This window comes from Xiphophorus hellerii, chromosome 13 (assembly GCF_003331165.1).
Source record: "Xiphophorus hellerii strain 12219 chromosome 13, Xiphophorus_hellerii-4.1, whole genome shotgun sequence".
Lineage (NCBI taxonomy): Eukaryota > Metazoa > Chordata > Actinopteri > Cyprinodontiformes > Poeciliidae > Xiphophorus > Xiphophorus hellerii.
In genome coordinates this window covers 1,549,060-1,569,271 of record NC_045684.1, presented here as the reverse complement: position 1 = coordinate 1,569,271, position 20,212 = coordinate 1,549,060, and the positions used below count along the sequence as shown (strand labels likewise).

Genomic DNA, 20,212 nt, shown 5'->3' with positions numbered 1-20,212 from the left:
TATTTTTTTTAAATAATTGACAAGGAAATGTATTTTTATTTGTAGTTTATAAGAGTTTTTGAAGACTTTTTTTAAGTTAAGCTTTTTAGTTTATCTGTAATTTTATTTATTTTTTTTAAGTTAAATTTATGGATTACTTTAAAAACTTTATTAGATTAGGTTAGAAGTACAAATCAAAAATATCTCCAGTGACATCACAAAACTTAAATATTGAAATTACTGGAGTTAAATATAGGTCAGATTTTCAAGCAAGTTATTATTACTGTGCTCCAGTTACTACAGAAGAAGAGCAAGGATAAAAACACCTGAACAAATCACACGAGAAGATTATAAAACGTGCTGATTAATTTCCAAAACTGGTGAGAATTATCACTACTTTTGTGTGAATGTAGCAACATGCTCCACTGATTCTTTCTTTTAACGAAATAAGCACGGATAAAGTTCAATAAAGGCGTCTGTTAATAAATATTTAATTTTTAAAGCAAATTTAGGAGCCAAAATTGAAATATTTTCGTTAAAATTCCTCCTTAAAGCGTGCTAGGTACCGCTGTGTCGGTAGGACGGCATTTCATGTTGCACCGCTGTGTTCTCGTCGAACTGCTGACGTCATCAACATCCGGGTGACTCCGTGAGGCGACTGATGCAAGTTCTAGCGGTGAACTGAAACCGCCGAACACCTGGCGGTGACCCACAGGTCAAAGGGCTTTTATTGACCCCACTGCGAGTCCGGCATCAGTCCAGGAACAAGTTATATTCATTTAACAATAAAAAATTATTAAAATGTACGTAAATGGCTTTAAAATTGGGTGTATTTAAAAGGAAATGTTGTAACTGGTAATAAAAAAATTAATCTAGATACGTTTCGCAAACTCAACCTTTTTTTGCCTTAGGTTTTAAATAATCTTTTATAAATGTCGTCTGTTGAAGCTGAAGAGTTTAAAGGTATTATGTGTTTTCTGGAGGCACTCAAACAAAAATATGACATTTTGCTTTAAAGCTGAAACCTCACAAAGTTCAGGTGATTCAATGTGAAGAGATAAGTGATAAGAAGAGTTAACTCCTCTATTTTATCTTAAGCTTTATTGTTACTCCTTTAACTCATAACTTCATATATAATAAAATAATCTTCATGCTGAGACGAAGTTCCTTCATTAAGAAACAAAACATCCTGTTTATCCAGGATACTGTTTATTCTTAAAGAAAAATAATCTGAAAAGTTTGTGTGTTTTACTTGTTTTCTGATGCAAAGTTTTCAAGGTAAGAATTTAGAGTAAAATCAAATTTATATTTAAAATTATTTATATAGTAGTAGATAATTTGGGCTTCATTTTATGTTTTTGCACCTTTTTTTAAACTTAAAAATAACAATGAACTACTTAATCAGTAATATACTTAAAATATTGAAGCTCTTGTGAGCAGCTTTTAGCATTGCAAGCCCAAATCTTTTTATACTATTTATATGATGGAAACTGCCTTAACTAATTAGTAAAATATGTCATCAAGAAATTTATTTCCTGCCAAATAATCAAAAACAGAAATACAAGATCTGATCGTTTCAGAACCTTCAAATAAGAATTATTTTTGCTATCAATTTGCACAAATAATAATAATAATATTGTGATACAACAGAAACTGATGTTTATTGTGTTGCGCCACCTAGTGGTTGTTAACAGTAACTGCTCCCCTGAAGCCTCTGGAGGAAGGACGTCTATATAAACTATACATTTTTTAATATAAAAACAGGCTAATATGAACATTTACCTTCAAGCTGTATGAATTATAAAAAAGTTACAGTCAGAATTAAACAACTGAAACTTAAAGTATAAAGATGATGTACATGTTTAAATATGTACATGAAATATTTCTGAAGAAACGTCCAGACACATTTTAGAGAATTTCAGCAATTTTATCTTTCTTTTAATCCCATCTTTTAAAAAAAACTAAATATATTTTTAAAAAAAATTCAGATCACAGAAGAAGTACATTTTACACCCATTTATAAACATCCACATGTAACTTATTTCTCTGCAAACATTTGCAGAAATTATATTTTTAAATCTTATAAAAACAAAACAATTGAATTTGTAATATAAAAAACACATTACATTATTAAAATTATTATTATTAATTGTTATTAAAATGTTGACGTGAAAAGTGCTTCCAGTCTAAGTGATGCTGTTGCTCAAACATCAGGCGCCTGCAGGTGAAAGTGCTTCATCTGGTCCCGTCTGAAGAGTTTCATTCTAATGAACGACACTTTAAATCCAGTTTTTCCTTCACAAACTGCAGACTGAAAACTTCGTCTTGTTCTCAGTAACACTGAGACGTTCCTAAGCAGCTTATGTCCAGTTTGGGGTTAAATAACTAAACAAAAACATTGATTTCAAAAATAAAACACCAAATAAAAAGTGCTAAGACCAAAGCAATGTAACAAACCGATTGTGGAATAAATTGTAAAAACAAAACCCAGCATGAAATTAAAACTTCATCCTTTAAAAGTGAATCATCATTAACTCTTAATAATAAGCAAACAGGATCTAAATAAACAAACAAACTCAAGCCTGAACCGTTTTAATCCTGAGATTAATTCAACTTTAAATCTGCAGACAGTGAAGGATCTTTGCAGCTTCAGTCTGTCTGCAAAACAAACCGACAGAAACGGTTCAGCAGCCATTTTACTGACAGTTCAGATGATCCGGTTACTGCCTGATTTCACCACAACTCCGCTCATCATCCGCATGCTCAGATTTCCTCACATTAAAATGTTTCATTCTTTTCATATGTTTTAAAAAATCTTATAAGTGCAACTGCATTTTTATTTGGCAACATGTTTAAATAGAATCGTTGCTGTTGTGTCTGTGGAGCTAACAGTGATAAAAAGTCTGTTATTTCATTATAAACCTGTAGGAGGCGCTGTTGGACATTACCTCTACTTTTAATAGTACAGTAATTTAAAATAATTTAACCGAGAAGAAGGAGATATTTTCCTCTGGAAACCAGGAGAAACTAAATAAGATAATAGAAAATTTAATGCAATTTTTTTTCTCACTTTTTTAACCAATCAGATCTGAAGAGAAACTTCTTTAAAAAACTAAAAACCCTTAAAACAAGAAAAATTCAGGCTTCATGATTTTATGCTCTGGATATTGTAGATTTCTGATAAAAGCCTTCAGACTCAACTGGCCAGTTTTGTTTACAGAGTTCTGTTTATTTGTTGTTTTGATTATTTATTTTGGATATATAACATGTCTGAGTTCCAGTGTTACATGTTCATAAGATTTTAAAGCTGATTGATATTTAAGAATCAATAAATATCGATTTATTACCATTATATTACTTTAAAATGGTCTTAAAACAATATTGCAATAACTTCTGGAACAATTTATCGTCCAGCAAAATTTGAAATAGTAAAATCGATAGTTTTTCTGTAAAGTCGATAGTTTTACCAAAATGCTGCAGATAAACGTCGCCGCTCCCAAATATCAGACGTTTATCTCAACAAGGTTTATCTCAACAAGACGCCGTCGTGTCTCTGACGGCTGAGACATGACGAGCGCTAGCACCACGACTGAAACATTAATACATCTCATGTAACCGTTTACCATTATTTATTATGACTTGTCACGTGAATAAGATTATTCACATGTGATTTTAATTGTGTTTCTTATGGAATCGAAACACCAGAATTACAAAATTGTGTTTTTTCAACATTAGCAGAATATAGATAAAGTTTTGTGCACATTTGTAATAGAAACACAGCAACTGACTCTGATGCAGATCAGCATATAAGCAACATTAATATCAGATATCATCCCAGATTTTAAATAAGAAACTGGACAAGAGGAGGACAAAACAAATGTCACTCCAACTTTGGTCTTTAAGGAACCGGAAGAAAAATCCAGGAAATCTGACGCGATGCTAAAGCCATGAATCATATCAGTTTTAGAGTTTATAGAATAAACTGGATTAACTCTGATTTATTATAATTAAAAGTATTTTTAGGACCAAATTATTCCAAACTTTTCCTGATATTGTTGTTGTAGTTTGAAATCACCTAAAATCATATTTTCTGTTGAGTTTCTGGGATTTTTCTGGGTTAACTGAAGGTTTAAAGGTTCTGATTTCCAAAGCAACACGGTTTAACCTGTGAACTGGTCTGTTGTGTGTCATCGTTGTGCTGATTCATCAGTTTTTACTCCTGAATGATTCACATGTCGGAGCTACGAGGCTTAGCGATCAAACTACAGCATTCCTCTGAAAACGGTTGGGAACTAAGGGCGTGCCGTGGTGGCGTAGCGGTTAGCGCGACCCGTATTTGGAGGCCTTGAGTCCTCGACGCGGCCGTCGCGGGTTCGACTCCCGGACCCGACGACATTTGCCGCATGTCTTCCCCCCTCTCCTTCCCCATTCCTGTCAGCCTGCTGTCATATAAGGGACACTAGAGCCACAAAAGACCCTGGAGGGGTAAAAAAAAAAAACGGTTGGGAACTCGACTGATACGGAGTGAAAAATCAGCCAAAGTCCAAAAATAAACCTTCAAAAATACTGAGCAAGACCACCTTCAATGATTACAGGAAAATCTGAATCATTAGAAGGCAAGAAAGTAAGAAATCAGAGGTGAATTAAAGCGATGTAAACTTCCCACAAGAAGAAAATGTTGCAAAAGAAGTAAAAACTGTGCGCTGAGGTCAGTCTGTGGATTAATTGCCCTGAATCCTTCGCCAGGTTGAGCTTCGCTGCTTCTCTTTGGTTTTTCTTCAGCTTGGACATACCGCCCTCTCCTCTTCCTCCTCTTCCTCCTCTTCCTCCTCTTCCTCCTCGACGGCCCACGCCTGGATCTTCCCGCTGCCAAATATCGTGTAGATGACGGCGCCGCCGATGTTGATCCCAGCAGCGACCCAGAACACCGTCCTCCAGCCTGCCATGGTGTGCTGCAGAAAGGTCAGAGGTCAATCTACCCTGTGTACCACTGCAGACACCTCACTGGAGTTAAAATGTGATTAATAACTCAGTAAAAAATGGAGTTTATACAATTATTTTAGTTGTTTTCATGACACAGAAGCTAAACTTCCAAGAATCTTATTTTTATGCGAGAGCCTCAATCAACCCAACAGAGGAAAAGAAAACATTAGGAATAAAAAAGTTTAGAGCAGAACAAACAGAAACCAAACCAGACGGGAAAGAAAAGCTGGAGGTGTTTCAGCATCAAGATTTCTTGGAGACTCACATCTTCTGTAAAGTATCCCGTCACGATCGGCGCCACGACGCCCGGGATCGTCCCGAACGTGTTGGTGATTCCCAGGAGGAATCCGGCGTACCTGCCAGGAAAAGATAAAAATATAAAGTTTTCCTCCTATGTTGGCTGTGATGCTTTCTGCTGCCATCAAATAATCCATCTTTCTTCTCACACACAAACTGGATCAGAATTAGGGCTGCAACCAACAACTGATTTACTAATTTAATATTTTATTGATTATTCTGACAATCAAAATTTTGATTATTTGCACTTTAAAATTTAAAATTAAAATTTTAATGTTAAAATCAGAAATAGTTATTTCCTGTATAACTATATATTATTCATGACAAAATAACTTGATGTGCTGTGATTGGTTAGCCTGCAGACCAATCACATTTAACTATAACTGTTAGCCCCGCCCACTGACCACAACGGATTAGCCTGAAATGATGGCTTTACGTGACATTATTTATGTATTTTATGCATAATTGCATTTTTTAAATTTATTGTAATAAAATGATCATATTTGTTCATTTGTGAATATTTATATATATTGAATTGTGGAAAGCAACACCTCCAGCTCAGACGCTAATCTGTTAGCTCATGACTCCATGTTGGAGTTCAAACGGTTGCCATGGCAGCGGGCACCCACCGGGGAGCGATGTCGATCTGGTTGACGTAGACTCCGGCGGAGCTGGTCCCTCCTAAGCTGGTGGAGAGCGTGAGGAAGGTGACGGTGAGGATGTGGCTGCATCCGGCGTAGCAGACGGCGATGAGGAAGAGCGCCGGCAGCACCAGGCCTGCGGGGAGACGAGTATCTCCATGGCAACCCAGCGGCTAGTCTGTTTAGGCTGAAAAAGTAACCTCACTGACCTGTAAAGGTGAAGATCTTGCGCACGTTGGTGATGCTGAACACCTGCCTCATGATGAGCCAATCAGCAGCCACGCCGGACAGCAGTGAGACCGGAACGCTGCAGAAGTACGGCAGCGCCGACAGGAAGCCGTTCTGACGCCCACAGAGACGCAAATTACTCATTTATTAACACAAAACTCAGCAAACAGAATGAAATCTGTACAACTCATTATAAAATAAACGTTTTAAATAAAAATCTAATTATATTAGCTTAATATGAAATGCTACAACACAGTAAATTCAATCTGTAAACCACAGCAAAATGCAGAACAGAACCCAACAGGAGCAGCTAATTAGATTTTAAGGCTAATTTATATTAATATCTGAATTTTTCACTGATCCTGTTATCAGAAAAAGCAGAAAATGGAGCATGAACGATTTAAAAACATTTTTAATATCTTCTGGAAAATGTTTGGTCCTAATAAACTCAAAATATTTTTCTTTTATTCGCTACCTTTATTACTTTTATTTTAATATCACTCAAGTTGTGCCGTAAACATCCAGAAACTTTCTACTCAACAGACTTGGGCTCCCGAGACATTAAACTTGGCTGAAGACAGCAACGATTTCAGAACAAAGTTCTCCATTTTTGTTTCTGAGTTTAAACTAAAAACATTTTCTAGACCAAAAAATAGAAAACATTAAACCATGGCGGCTCCAGGATGAATGTCGCCCTCAACCAATCAAAAGTTAAAAACAAAGAATCTGTATTTCTGTCCCTCATTTCAGGAAGTGAAACTCAAATATTATATAGATTCATCACAAACAGAGTGAAATATTTAAAGAAATAGTTCAAGCCAAGGCTGCAGTTAGCCCCATTGCTGGTAGACTTTTTCCTTCCACTCAACTTTCTGAGACACTGAATTTCGGGTTTTCATTCTCTGTGAGGCAGGATTACCAAAATTAAAATAAATAAACATTTCCTCGTTCTGAAATGAGGGGCAAAAAAAACCCAACCTTTTCACGATATTCACATTTTTTGAGTGTCTGTTGTTCTCTCAGTGGAAACCTGGCTGAACAGGTAAGTTTTAGTTTTTTAATCTGGTGCGACGGAGCAGCAGAAACTCACCGACTGCAGGTCAAAGTGCAGGATGTCGTTCATGTAGGTGGGCAGGGAGGTGAGCAGCGTGTAGAAGGACCAGTTGGAGCACATCTGGGTGACGATGATGGCCCACAGCGGGACGGAAAGCCCCATGGACACAAGAGGCAGCGACCAGCCGTGACCTTTGCCCTGAGGGGAAATTATAGCAGACAAATTTAACTCGTATCTGGGAAACTGTGAGAAAAACAACACACAGATAAACAAGCAGAAGTGTTTAGCATTGATAAAAAAAGAGTTTCACATGTAAACAATAAGATCTGAGAACAAAAAGCAGGAACAGGGGCGTGCTGTGGCGGCGCAGGGGGTTAGCACGCCCCACGTCTGGAGGCCTTAGTCCTCGACGCGGACGTCGCGGGTTCCGCAAAAAATACGAGCCACTAGCGCTGCAAAAACTTTGGAGAAAAAAAAGGAAAAAAAAAAAAAGCAGAAACAGGAAGTCTAAAGGGGAAGTGAGGAGTATAGAGCCGGAAATTTCTCCAACATTTAGTTTGAAAAACAGATTAGTAATTTATTAGTCTGACGATTAATTGGATTAAACAATGGCACATTCTGCAGACTTATTATTTAAGCTCATATTTTAAAATATAAGGCTGAAATAATCTGATTAATCGATCACTCAAATAATCGCCAACAAATTTAGTAATTGATTAATCATTAACTGGTATACAATGACTCAAAAAAAGCCATTTGCTGAAAGAACAACTCAGAGCAGTAATTAGGCCAAAACTGTTAAAATTTATATGTATATTTTGCATTTAAAATGCTTTGTTGTTGCGTTTTAGACAATAAATGTTTTTTTATTTAAAAATATATATATTTGTTTGTCTGCATAACTTCATTTATTCCTAATAATGTATAAAAAGGCTTAAGTAGGATGAAAAATCTCCAGAATGTACCATTTTTATTCAATTAATCATCAAAATATTTGATTAGTCATCAGACTAATAGAGAGAAGAATTGATTACTGTAATGGTTAGTTGCAAACCTAATAAAATATTAAAAATCTATAAAAAAAATACAAATAAACAAATAATCAAATTAATTTTTTAAAGATAAAAAATAAACATTTTATTGCATAAAATGCAATAACAGAATTTCTTTAGTGAACAATTGATCATTTGTAGCAAAGGATGAATTAGGATGATGACGAATAAATTAGTTTTTTCAAATTAAATGCAAAATGTGTATTTTTTGTACAGTTCTGACTTAATGAGTTAAGTACAATTTTCTTTCAGCACATGGCCTTCTTTTGGATCAGTACACCCCAGGTAACGATTAATCGATTACTAAATTACTTGACGATTAGTTGAACAGCTAATTAATCATGATTAATTGTTTCAGTCAAGCACAAAAAGCTGAATCCAAACAACCAGGATGTTGATGCTCACCTGAGCTCCAATAGAGTTTATGATGTAATCTCTCTCCTGTTCGCTGATCCGACGGTGAGTTCGAGGGTCGTCGGACACGAGAATGCACCAGAAAACGAACCAGAGGCACCCGGCGCCTCCTGAGGGACGAGGACGTGAAGCATTAATAAAAAAGGAGCTGAATGGAGGCGATTTCTGCGTGTTTCTGCCACGGACCGCAGAGGTAGAACACAGCGGGCCAGCCCAGCTGTTCACAGATGTAACCGGTGAGCGGCAGCGCCAGGCAGGCGCCGAAGCTTCCCCCAGAACCCGACAGGGAGATCAGGAAGGAGCGCTCGAGAGGCGGAGCCCACCGGGTCCACATCGCCATCATGGCTGGGAACGTCACGCCCTGAAAACAAAATTATGAATTACAAATATGTGTAGCAGTGGTAATATAACTTTTTAAATTCAAAAACTACAACAAAACACTTCTCTTTTCCAACAGCCATTGTACAGGGCATTCAGCGGTAAAACCAGCTGAATAAACGTGCTTGACTTCTGCTTGTGTTGCTAGGTAACGGGCTGGGTTTTGCTGGGGTTGCTAGGTAACCCTAGCAATCACTGCCTTGTGATTTATAACGTTACACTTTGAAGGTTTTTGGAAACGGTTCATTTTCCAGACGTCAAAAAACTTTAACTCATTGCCAAAAGACGTCTGGGTGTCTTTTTAAAGCGCTGGTCTGTTTTTAGAAGCAGTAGAAACGCGAATGGAAGTACAAAGTGCAAAATATGTCCCCTTTAAATCACTGTTAAAGAGCCAGTATTTTGGAAAATCTCCTTTTTCAGCTTTATCTCATGTAATAATGAGGTAACAAACCAGATGTTTTGCCTTGATTCTTTCATGCATGTTTGAGAAGTCCTTTAATCTCCATGGCAACCATTCAGAAGTAGGGGGATCTAGCCCCGCCTTTGAGGACACAGTTCCCCCTCGTTAGCAGTTTATGAGCCAACGAGCTTCCGCCTCACAAAGCAGCTCCTTCAGACTAGCCAGCAGCAATTAGCAAATTAAAGGAGCTACATCTCAGTGTGATGCTGGTAAAAACGTTGTTAAAGGGTTAACACAGGAGCCATGTTGTGATAACTTCCTGGAGGCGGAGTTTCAGAAACAGCAGGAATTTTAAAAAATAAACATTTTCAAGGCGTTAAATTATGATGTAAAATTTTTACTCATACTTGATATGTAGCAACTGAAGGTACCATAGCTGCTTGTGCTAAAAAATGGCCCTATGTACCACCGCCCCTTTAAGAGTCTAACACAGAACCAGGTGACCTACCTCTCCGAAGCCCTCCAGGGCCCGCAGAGCGAACAGCCAGCGCGACCCCCACCCAGCAGCCAGCGGCGTGAGGACGGTGAGGACAGCCGTGCCGAACACGCCCACACCCAGGAAGATCTTCCCGCCGTAGTGACCGGCCAGGTAGCCGCCCGGGATCTGAGTGCACAGGTACCCGAAGAAGAAGGCGCCCAGCAGCCAGCCTTGAGTCTCTGAGTCCCAGCGATACTGGGGGGTCTGCGGGGAACAATCAGCCGTCAACAGGGGACAGAAACACCAGCGTCTGTTCAAATGTCGCTCTGGAGCCGTGCTGCATTATAAACAAGCCAAGTCGTAAAAATGAACAGTTCTCACTAACTGAGAGTCTGGGGAAAAGGTAGCAGCTCCCTCCATATGAGATTGTGACTGACAGCGCTAAGTCCCGCCTCCTGGCTCTGATTGGTTGTTTCTAGTTACTGCTGGGAAAAGGCAGAGGAGCTCAACTTTTTCACAGTTTATCTGTCACATAACAAACAAATATGTAAATAAATATATTCTATAAAATTACATACTTAAGCTTTGCGCCATTTATTCACTGTTATTGTTAAACACAATCGCCTGGTAAGCCAACTGCAGTTTGAGCAAATAAACTGACGTGTACATGCAATACCTTGCGGACCACTAGGGGGCGCCGCGAGGGCCACAGTTTGAGGAACAGTAGAGCAACTCACCCCGTCCGGCTGCTGCAGGGCTCTGCTGCTGTTTTCTGGTCCCGACGGCAGCGGACACGCCGGGTCCGCCGTGGTGTTCCTGGTTCCGGCCGGGTCCGTGGCGTTCACCATGGCGACCATGGCGACGCTGAGGTTGACCCGGAGACCGTAGACCACGGAGATCCCCAGGAACATGAGGACGGCGAGGCTGAGACGGGCCGAGCAGCACCGAGGGGGAACTGTTGAATTTGAATTTCGTTGTTCTTGTGACAATGACAATAAAGATTTATCTTATCTTATCTTATCTTATCTTGACGGGAACGAATTTGACAAAAGTCCAAATGACTCCGGTTTGTTTGTTCACCAACGCTTTGTTTTGAATTGGACTCTCTGTTGCAGAATCTGTGAAAATGTCTTTCTGTGTTGTTTCTGCTGTGATGTTTGGACCCAGCAGCTCTGAGCCAGTTGAGTCTTTAGGGACCCAAATGCTTTAGTGTCCATCGTCCTAGTTGATGTCTAGAGATGTTGCTTCAATGTGATGCTAGCTCACTCCTCCAAAAGTTAAGTTCTCCCTAAAACTGAAAACTAAAACAGATTTTTGTTTTGTTGTTGTTGGTTTCGAAGTAATGGCTTCGAAACCATTCATTTGTTTAAATGAATAAATATTAAAAATACTCATTATTAAATAATAAAATATTCAAAAATACTTATGTTTTTACTATTGATACATTTCTTGTATTTGCTTTATTATTCAGTCATTTATTTGTATATATGTTCTATTATTGTTGTTGTTTTATCTGAGCAAATTTCCAGTAAGAAAAAATAAAAAGCAAGATATGAAAAAAAAAAAAAATAATAATAATTATAATTATAATGTGCTCCATCTTCAGCTTCTCTTTTGGAGAAAAAAGCTGCTGTTTGCTTTAACTTTGCCATGTAAACAAACCAACCAAACTCACCGGCGTCCTTCCCCAGGAGAACCTCGGTGTCTCCGCTCTCCTCAGTGTTGATGGAGCGGCCATTGGGCAGCGGCATGGCAGGCGTCTGAGCCGGACTGGATCGGTCGGTGGGTCGCTGCTACTGAGCCATGATGAGCTGGAAACATTAAAACGTCAACAAAGCAGAGAGGAAGCGAGATGAACGCGTGACGGAGTTTCAGCTGATCGGGATTATTGTTGAAATTCTGCAGAAATGTTCCCAGTACCACTTCCTGTTTCAGTAATCTGAACTCGTTTAGCTTCAGCAGAGCAGTTCTGATGGACAACAGGTGGCATCCAGTGAAACTCAGCTCACAGTTTAACAGCAGTCTGTTTTCAAAACCTGCATTTTCAGCAGAGCGTAGAAAAATCTGCAGACATTTTCTCAGTCATGAAGACAGATGCATTAACCCTTGATATGTAAAAAGCTTTTAAGACAAACCTAGCTTTAATCCAGTAGCTCATCATCACTGAAAAATGCAGAGAAATGCAACTTTTAATTTTATTCAGTGAGGGAAAAATTTAAAAATAATAGCTACTGGTCTAAACTGAGACAAACGAAGCAGAACGAGGAGCAAAATGTATCTTCCACCACACACAAAAACATCTCCAAACATCACTGCATCAAAATATGAAGTCCTAGAGTCACCAACAGGCCTGTGACAATAACAAACTGTCCAAAAAAATAGTTATTTTGAGACCATTTTAAGTAATATATTGACAAGGGCATAATAATGCAGGTTTGCCCTTTCAAAGGCTAATAAACTTTCATATTATAAGGAAGACTTTACACTGGAACAGGAAGATATTTTTAATAAAATAAAACAACAAAAAAACAGTAACTAAAACAGAAACTAAAAACACACACAACCAAAAATATAAATAAAATGGATTATGAAGTTTCTCTAAACAAAACTGCCCTTTGAAAAAATATTAATAATCAGCTGATCTTGATTTATCATAAGATTAATTGATTATTGAGAGAGGCTTAGCCACCAAGTCTCCATATCAACCATCAGTTGTCATCTGAGATACTTACTACTGGTACTCTTCTGTCACAAACATGTGAAGTTTGCTCAACTCTCCGGGGATTTCACCTGAATCAGACTAAACTTTCCAACAACAAAACCTCCCGGTGAGTCGATGATAAGCACAGTGGAGGTTGGGTGATGCTGTGGGCCTGTTTCACTTCTAAAGTCTCATTATGTGCAACTGCAACATCAACAAAAACTATCTGCTTTCTGCACATTTTTCAGCATTTATGCAAAATCTACTGCAAATTAAACAAATAATCTGGGTCAGAATCACCTTGACAACAGCCTGACATTTAGTTTAGCTTTACTGTTACAAAGCGCCGCGACTGTGAGGAAGTTCCTAATTAAACTTTGCTTTAATTAGGAACTATTGAAATGTCTGGGAGAGAAACAGGAAGTAGATAAAGTCATGGTAAAGAAAGAAAGTACATCCTCTTTATTTGCTTTGTTTTACACATCAGGGAAAAGTGATCAGGTGTTTCTGAGTTTGTGAAATGATTCAAATTAAACCTCAAGAGTAAAAAGTACAACATGTTCCTCACTGTTATTTATCAAGGAAATAAGGAGCAGGAAGGATTTACAAAAGAAGCAGAGAAGTTAAGAAATCCTCACAGAGAGCTTCAGAAAGACAGATTTACCTGTGAGAAGTTTTATTTATGAAAAACAACATGTGCTGAACTCAACTGCAATGGACTTTACTGCTCCACTGCTGAAGAAAATGAATGTTGGTTTGCTGGAAAACCTTTGGACAAACAATAAAATTGTGGAAGAACATAACAAGTTCTTCAGGAGGAGCTACTGGCAAAACTCATAATTTACTGAAAAAACATTGACACAATTACTAGGGAAAAAATAAGCAGAAATTTCCAAAAAATATCCAAAAACCTTGAAAAACTGCTGACCAAGACAACTTTGAAAGATTAGAAAAAGGTCCAACTTCTTGGAATCAGAGTCATTAAAGTGTAGCAATTTATATTTTAATAAACTTATCTAAAGAAACTGTTTGTGTTTAATTCACTATCAGATGAAAGCGGAGATAAAACATATATTTATCATTTTTCACGTGACTAAGGCAAGTCCCGGCAAGTATGAGAGCAACGCATCACGAGGATTCCTGTCAGGAACAATCAATGCGTTACTGAATCTCTGTCTTTGAGATTCAGATTAACTTCATGCGAAAAGGACAAATTAGCAACAATAAGAGGAAACATGGAGGACGCAGCAAAATAAAGCTCTGACTTGGAAACACTTGTTTTATCTGGTCTGTAATTTAAAGTCATGACGCTGTAAAGGGCCAGAGAAACCTGATGGGATGTTTTTAAATATGCCACAGGATTAAAGATTCACTTCAGATTTGTCTGTAAAAATCAACCAACTCACTTCAGGTCACCTAAAAGAACAACATTAAATTGTCAGTTTTTAGCTTTATTTTTCTATTTTGCTGTAAGTCATTATTTCATCATGATAAAATCTAACTTATCTAAAATAACCTTATTACTTCTGATGACAACATAAGAATAATTTTGGCAGCAACAAAACACAAACCTGAATGCTTCAGAGAATCCTGGTTAAAATATTAGTTAATTTCTTTAATATTTACTATTTCATGCCAACCGAATAGCAGGATTTGTGTGCGTTTTGTCATGTCATCAACCTAGATATGCACAAAATAGATTTTTTTAAAACTAAAAAACTTTGTATTTTGTAAAATCATAAAAAATTAAACTATACTGCATCACCCAACTGTGAGTTTTATCCATATGCGTTAGTGAAATACAAAACTAAAGTTAACACGTTAACTTTAAGCTTCTGTTCCTTAAATCAAAAAATTACAGAATACTGGGAAATTTTGGCTTAAAACAGACAACTTTAATATGTAATCCATTGACAGAAAACTAAACTAAAAAATAAAGCAGAAGGGCCTCAGTTATCATCGCTGTCAGACACTAAAAACCGAAACCTGATCTGAAAATAGAACCAGTAACCGCAGAATACAACTTCACTGTAACTGAGAGGTATCAGGCAAGTAAAAACCTGTAACTGTATTTCTAAAATTAAATCTTACCTTCTTAATTCTAATCAAGCGAATAAACATAACGCTTCTCCCGGCAAGACACAAACTAAACAAAGCTGCTTGTTTTTCAACAGAGTCACAAGAGGAACAACGATTCCGGGCAAACAGATCTACAAATCATTCAGAAGCGCTACGCCTTGTTTGAGACCCGGAAGTGAGTGCGGTAGGCATGATTTATCAATCTGTACTAACGATTATGACGTTGACGCTTGTGATTGGCTCCTTGTGCTCATGTGATTACACACTTTAAATAAATTAAATTATTAAAGCGGTGTTTTTGTAGTTTTAATAATGTAGTATTTTCTCATATATTTTGAAAATAAAACGTCTTCAAATGATTCGCGAACTCTCTTTACAATCGTCACAATTTAAAGTTTTTGCTGCGTTTTAGTTGACTTTTTAAAGTGTATTTCAACACTTGAAAGCGTATAGCAAGCGAATTAAAACAAGAAAATATTCGGCTGCTTGATTTTTTTAATGCCTCAATATTTCTGAAAATATTCGAATATTATTGTTTACAGCAATTTAAAACACAATTATAATAAATATATTTAATATAATGTTTATTCTGTTTTTCATAGTATATCGTGTTCTGCAGTTAGACTTAAAAACGTTACATCATAAATTTAATCACATTTTAATGTCTTTCATGAATACATTTCTTAAAAATACTTCCGTAATTTCAGTAACTCTGAAAGCTTTTAGCCACTTTTCTCTTCCAGTTTTAATGTTATATTTTCTATTTATCTATTTTTGAAAAAAATGTTTTTGTTTTCTGGTGTTGCTATGGCAACAGCCCACTTGTTTGTAAGCGGAAGGATTAGCACCACAGGCTAACGGTTGCGGCTCAGTTTGGAACTGTCTCATATTTGCCACCTTAAACCAAACAATTTTAGCAGCATTTATGGCTAGCTTCAGGGTGAGTAAATCCCGGGAGCCTTGCTCTGTTTTATCGCTAATACGTATATGTATATATATTTTTTACATTGTTACGTTTTGTTTATGTTTTCATTTTTATGCTAATGTAGCATTAGCTAACTGGTTAGCATCGTGTGTAGCTTGGTCGTGAACGCACCACGAGACCTGCCTGCTTTATATTCAGCTTTTATGTCAACATAAACCCTCTGGAGCTGCTGTCATCGGGGTAATTCAACGTATTTTGACGTTGAATTACAACAGCTTTATTGATTCTTTGTTTTAGGCCCCAGAATCGAAGCGGGAACAGTTTAGGAGATACCTGGAGAAATCAGGAGTTCTGGACTCTCTAACCAGCGGTGAGTGGACAGGACGTTCAGTCACCTGTTAGTTAGTTTAACTGCTTCAGTCATGCGCGAAAGTTGCTGCAAGAACACTGATGTTATGATTTGTAACTTTAAAAATAATATCATTCTGTTTAACATTTTCCTTTCACAGCTTTACCTGTGTTGATATGAATTAATATACTGACATGAATTTAGCTTCTCCGTTTGGGCAGAAATTATTCAAAATAAATCTTTGTTCTAAATTAAATTTTTTAAACAAATTGCTATGAATTTATTTACACAGTTACCAAAATATAATGTGAACCTTTAACAAAAAATAAAACAAAGCTTTACAGTTTATTAAACACCACATTTGTGTAATTGAACAAACTTTCAGCTTTATTTAAATGTTATTACATGTAGGTTTCAGTACTGTGTTGATTTATCCGTTTCTATCTTGCAGTGCTTGTGGCTCTTTATGAAGAACCAGACAAACCAGACAATGCACTTGAGTATCCTTTTTTAAATTAAATGACATATTGTTTAAATGCTGTATTTATATTCTAATATCTAAAATGAGACTTGGTTTTGCTCCTGCCTGAACCATGACGGTTATTTCTAGTCAAACTTTAAGGAAAATATGATTTCCTGCCCAGAACGTTTGGAGTTGTTGTCTTTATGTTCACTGTTCACATTTTGACTGTATTTAATAACAGATTTGTTTGATTGGACCTTAAATTCTATAATTTAAAGACATTTTTTTCTGTTCTAACACAAATTGTGTTTAATTTGGGACACAATGTGCCAGACATTTACCCAGTCATTCTAATCTCTCTGTAACCCAATAGGGGGCGCTGCCACTCTGATGTTCAGGTTGTTTTTAACTGTACTGAGGAATATTTTAGCTTAATTTCCTGCAATGTTGCTGATTTAAAATAGCATTTAAAGGTCTGTCCTCTTATTTGCCTGTTGAAAAGTAATTTATCTAAACAAATTTAGCAGAGCTGTGAAACAGGAGAGGCAGTGTGTTTCCTGTGTATCAAGTTTAACTGGATTATTCTGCTAATATCTCTTTGGGAGGGTTTATTATTACAGCATACAGTGAAGAGCAAAAGACTGAAATATTCTGCTTTTAAGATAAAAAAAAATAAACCTATTTAAAAATATAAAAGTTAAACCAAAGAATTAAAAGTGTTTGGAGTTCTGTGAAGTACTTATTCAGTAGTGTGGCTGCAATAAACAGAAGTTTAATCAAAGTCAGTTTGCATAAAAAGACAAATGTCTGAAAATATCTGGAATTAATTTCAGCCAAATGCATAAAAATATCCAACAGACAAAGTTATTTTACATTAATTCACAGCTGACCATTCACCAAAAAATCTGATTTATGGCTGGACCGTAAATCAATTTTACTGATTGATTAAAATTTCTGTTGATGAAGATTTAATTTATGGAAAATCATACGCTCCTTGGGCTTATGTGGTTCAGAGTTACATCAGCTTTCCCAGGACGGCCATCTTGTTTTGCAGCTTGTATTTAGTTAGACGTTAAATTCAGGTCAGCTCCCAGAGTGGGAGGACTAAGATAACGTTTTTGAATATATATTCTTTCAGTTGTAATTTAATTCTGGGAAACGTAAACTGATTAAAAGTGGAAATTAGATTTGATATGAAAGAAATCTGAGATTTTATTTTCAAGGAATATCGCCGAGCCAGTTGCATTTAATTGATAGTATTCACAGAAAGAAATTTTGCTGGATGATAAATTGTGCCAGAAATGTTTGCAATAAACAAAAATATTGTTGTTTTGAGACCATTTTCAAGTAATATAATGGTAATGGCATAATTCTCAAAGATCAATAAACTTTAAATGAATATTTAACACTGGAACTTCAAAGCATTTCAAATATCCAAAATACACAAACAAAACAACAAAAACAACAAATAAAATGAATTATGAAGTTTAAAAATGTTTAGTTGAGACCAAATCACAACACTGAAAACTTTTGTCATCTAGTTTTTGGTAGAAAGAAAAAAACAATAAATCATTCAAATGAAAATGATTGAGCTCATTTTCACTTATCATGCGATGGATTGATTTACTGCTTATTGCAACATGATAATTTAAAAACTCAAATCTTCTTGTGACTCTTGAACTCTTAGTTTTATTTCTAGAGAATTTAACTAATTTCAGACAAATTGAATCTTTTACACTCTCAGGTCAGAAAGCTGCAAACTTTATGAGCTCAAATGTCTGTTTGTTCAAGTTTGTTTTTCATTTAAACAGTAGCACACAGATAATAAAACATTATCTTTACTATCTCTGATAATTTGCTGTTAAAACTGTTCAATACCACTACACTGCACTGCATATAAAACCTTATTTATGCAAAACTGTTCCAACTATTTGCACTACAGGGACAATAAAAGGCATTTCTGATCTATTCTGTAGTTTGAAATTAGGTCAGATGGTTTTTTTAGAGTCGTAATCTCCTAAACCTCCTCAGCCTGCTGTGAATCATAACTGGACCTTAACCAGCTGCTCAGCTACATAAAGCTCCACCTGGGGGGCTTGGTGTGTGCAGAGCCGACCGACACTGAGGTTCTGCAGACAGAGCTGGCCGATCTACAGCAGAAGTTCAATCTGCTGATGGAGGAGAACAAAGAGCTGAGGAACAAGGTGAGACGCTCGGCTGTCGATGTTTCTGTTTGTGTGTCCAGAGCTGAAAACATTAACCTCCCGTTCCTCCTCGTCTCGCAGTTGCTGCAGTATGAGCCGTTGCCTGAAGAGGGAGCTCCACAGCAGCCGGAGGGCGTGGTATAAAAAGAACATTAAAGTTGTCATTTTCTTTGTATAGAATGTATTTGTTTATTCATTATTACAGTGAAGTGAAGACAGACTGTTGACTTTTGTTAAATAAGAACCAGCTGCTGCTCCCGAATAAAACTATTTTCTGCCATGTTTGCATCGTCGCAATTTTTTTACATAAAACTAGATTCTTTTAGATGCCAGCTGTTTCTCTGAGCATTAAGTAGAAAAATAATATTTATACAATAAAAAAACAAAATCAGACAAGATGTTAGTGTTGGAACCAGAGGCGGTCCTAGCATAAATGATATCCTGGGAAACTTAGCGTTACAGGAAAACCGTTTATCCCATGTCATCAGTGGCTATGCTAACTGGCCTTAGAATTCACAGCATGCTTTGCTAACTGCAGTGTAACAGAGAGCAAAGGGGGGAGAAAGAGAGAGGTATGAGCAATACCACACAGAGGGTGATTGACGGCGCTAAGACACTGTAACAGGACAAACTGTCTTGTTACAGTGGGTTCGCTTCACATTGACTATAAAAAAAAACAACAGAAAACTTGTCCAGAGCAAAGCAGACATCTTTTTTGTTTTTTATTTCTGAGTGTTCGTACCGAGTTTGGATAAATTCAGACCAGACCTCTGAACTGAAAGTGTCTGTTTGAATGACTGTGCGATGGTGCCTGAAACATTACAGATCAATGAGTTGGTTTTCCATTCCCCTGCGGTCCGTCAGCCTGCGTTCAGCTGAATCATTACAAGTCGATCTGTTGGCCTGAAACTGACCTGGAAATGGTACACAAAAGAAAGTTCTATGGTTGTGGTCTGAACTTTTCTCTGCCGTCAAGACAGTAATCTCTTAGTGATGTGCAGCGATTGATTTTAAAGTGGTTGAGGACTAGTTGTGTCTGTTGAGGCCTTTAGTCAATACTTTCCTTTAATCTTGAAAAGCTTCTTAGTTTATAGTCCACTGTGGCTTTCTGAAGGTCTTCCAAGGATCTCCTTTGAGTTTTGGATCCCTTAGTTTCAATCCAGTTCTGGTACCCAGGCGTTTTTAGATTTAGAGTGTTTTCACACATGTAGTTTGTTTACTTTGGTCTAAATCAGTTGAGTTTGTTAACTTAAAGTCTTGATTGCTGTGTTCACATCTACACAAATGAACCAAACCAAGGTAGGAAACAAACAAGAGGACTAAACACCTCAGGTAAACACCCCCAAGTAATCTGGTAAAGACCCGACAGAGGAATGCATCATCCTTCAGTTGATCATTGACAGAATGCCAATGCTTTCATCAAGAGCTATTGGGAATTACCTAGTTGGCACTAAAATCTTGTCTTCTGTCTTTTAAACCCTGATATTCGAGTGATTTATTTAGACTAAGCTGACAAATTGGAGCAACATGCCCAAAGAACAAGTCTGAGCCCAAGACTCTTAAACAACCCTTGTGTTTAAGAGTCTT

At 37.0% G+C, this 20,212-nt stretch overlaps 2 protein-coding genes across 3 annotated transcripts; one reads left to right on the top strand and one right to left on the bottom strand.

The window, feature by feature from the left end:
- Nucleotides 1-4,484: 4,484 nt before the first annotated feature.
- LOC116731400 (sialin) lies at nucleotides 4,485-14,830 on the bottom strand. 2 transcript variants are annotated; one of them, XM_032581113.1, is made up of 11 exons: nucleotides 14,697-14,830; nucleotides 11,580-11,715; nucleotides 10,642-10,859; nucleotides 9,935-10,168; nucleotides 8,835-9,009; nucleotides 8,640-8,758; nucleotides 7,219-7,380; nucleotides 6,110-6,242; nucleotides 5,889-6,036; nucleotides 5,228-5,318; nucleotides 4,485-4,931 (listed from the first exon to the last, which is right to left on the bottom strand). In XM_032581113.1, exons 2-11 carry the CDS (start codon nucleotides 11,653-11,655, stop codon nucleotides 4,758-4,760), a joined length of 1,530 nt encoding a protein of 509 aa, XP_032437004.1. In that variant the 5' UTR covers nucleotides 11,656-11,715; nucleotides 14,697-14,830; the 3' UTR covers nucleotides 4,485-4,757. The 2 variants fall into 2 exon arrangements, with proteins under 2 accessions (XP_032437004.1, XP_032437003.1); XM_032581112.1 differs by having other exon boundaries at nucleotides 11,580-14,596; nucleotides 14,697-14,806.
- A 667-nt stretch (nucleotides 14,831-15,497) lies between these two features.
- On the top strand, nucleotides 15,498-18,909 carry mycbp (MYC binding protein). Its single transcript, XM_032581115.1, has 5 exons — nucleotides 15,498-15,624; nucleotides 15,907-15,979; nucleotides 16,410-16,458; nucleotides 18,493-18,625; nucleotides 18,707-18,909. Exons 1-5 carry the CDS (start codon nucleotides 15,610-15,612, stop codon nucleotides 18,767-18,769), a joined length of 333 nt encoding a protein of 110 aa, XP_032437006.1. The 5' UTR covers nucleotides 15,498-15,609; the 3' UTR covers nucleotides 18,770-18,909.
- Nucleotides 18,910-20,212: the final 1,303 nt, after the last annotated feature.

Bases quoted from the DNA above. Each gene is read 5' to 3' on its own strand.
- LOC116731400 (XM_032581113.1), bottom strand. From the start codon at position 11,655: ATGCCGCTGCCCAATGGCCGCTCCATCAACACTGAGGAGAGCGGAGAC. The intron at 8,759-8,834 runs GTCCGTGGCAGA...CTCGTCCCTCAG, and splicing joins CGCTGTGTTCTACCTCTGCG to GAGGCGCCGGGTGCCTCTGG. The intron at 6,037-6,109 runs GTCAGTGAGGTT...GTCTCCCCGCAG, and splicing joins CAAGATCTTCACCTTTACAG to GCCTGGTGCTGCCGGCGCTC.
- mycbp (XM_032581115.1), top strand. The intron at 15,980-16,409 runs GTGAGTGGACAG...TCTATCTTGCAG, and splicing joins TCTGGACTCTCTAACCAGCG to TGCTTGTGGCTCTTTATGAA. The intron at 18,626-18,706 runs GTGAGACGCTCG...CTCGTCTCGCAG, and splicing joins ACAAAGAGCTGAGGAACAAG to TTGCTGCAGTATGAGCCGTT.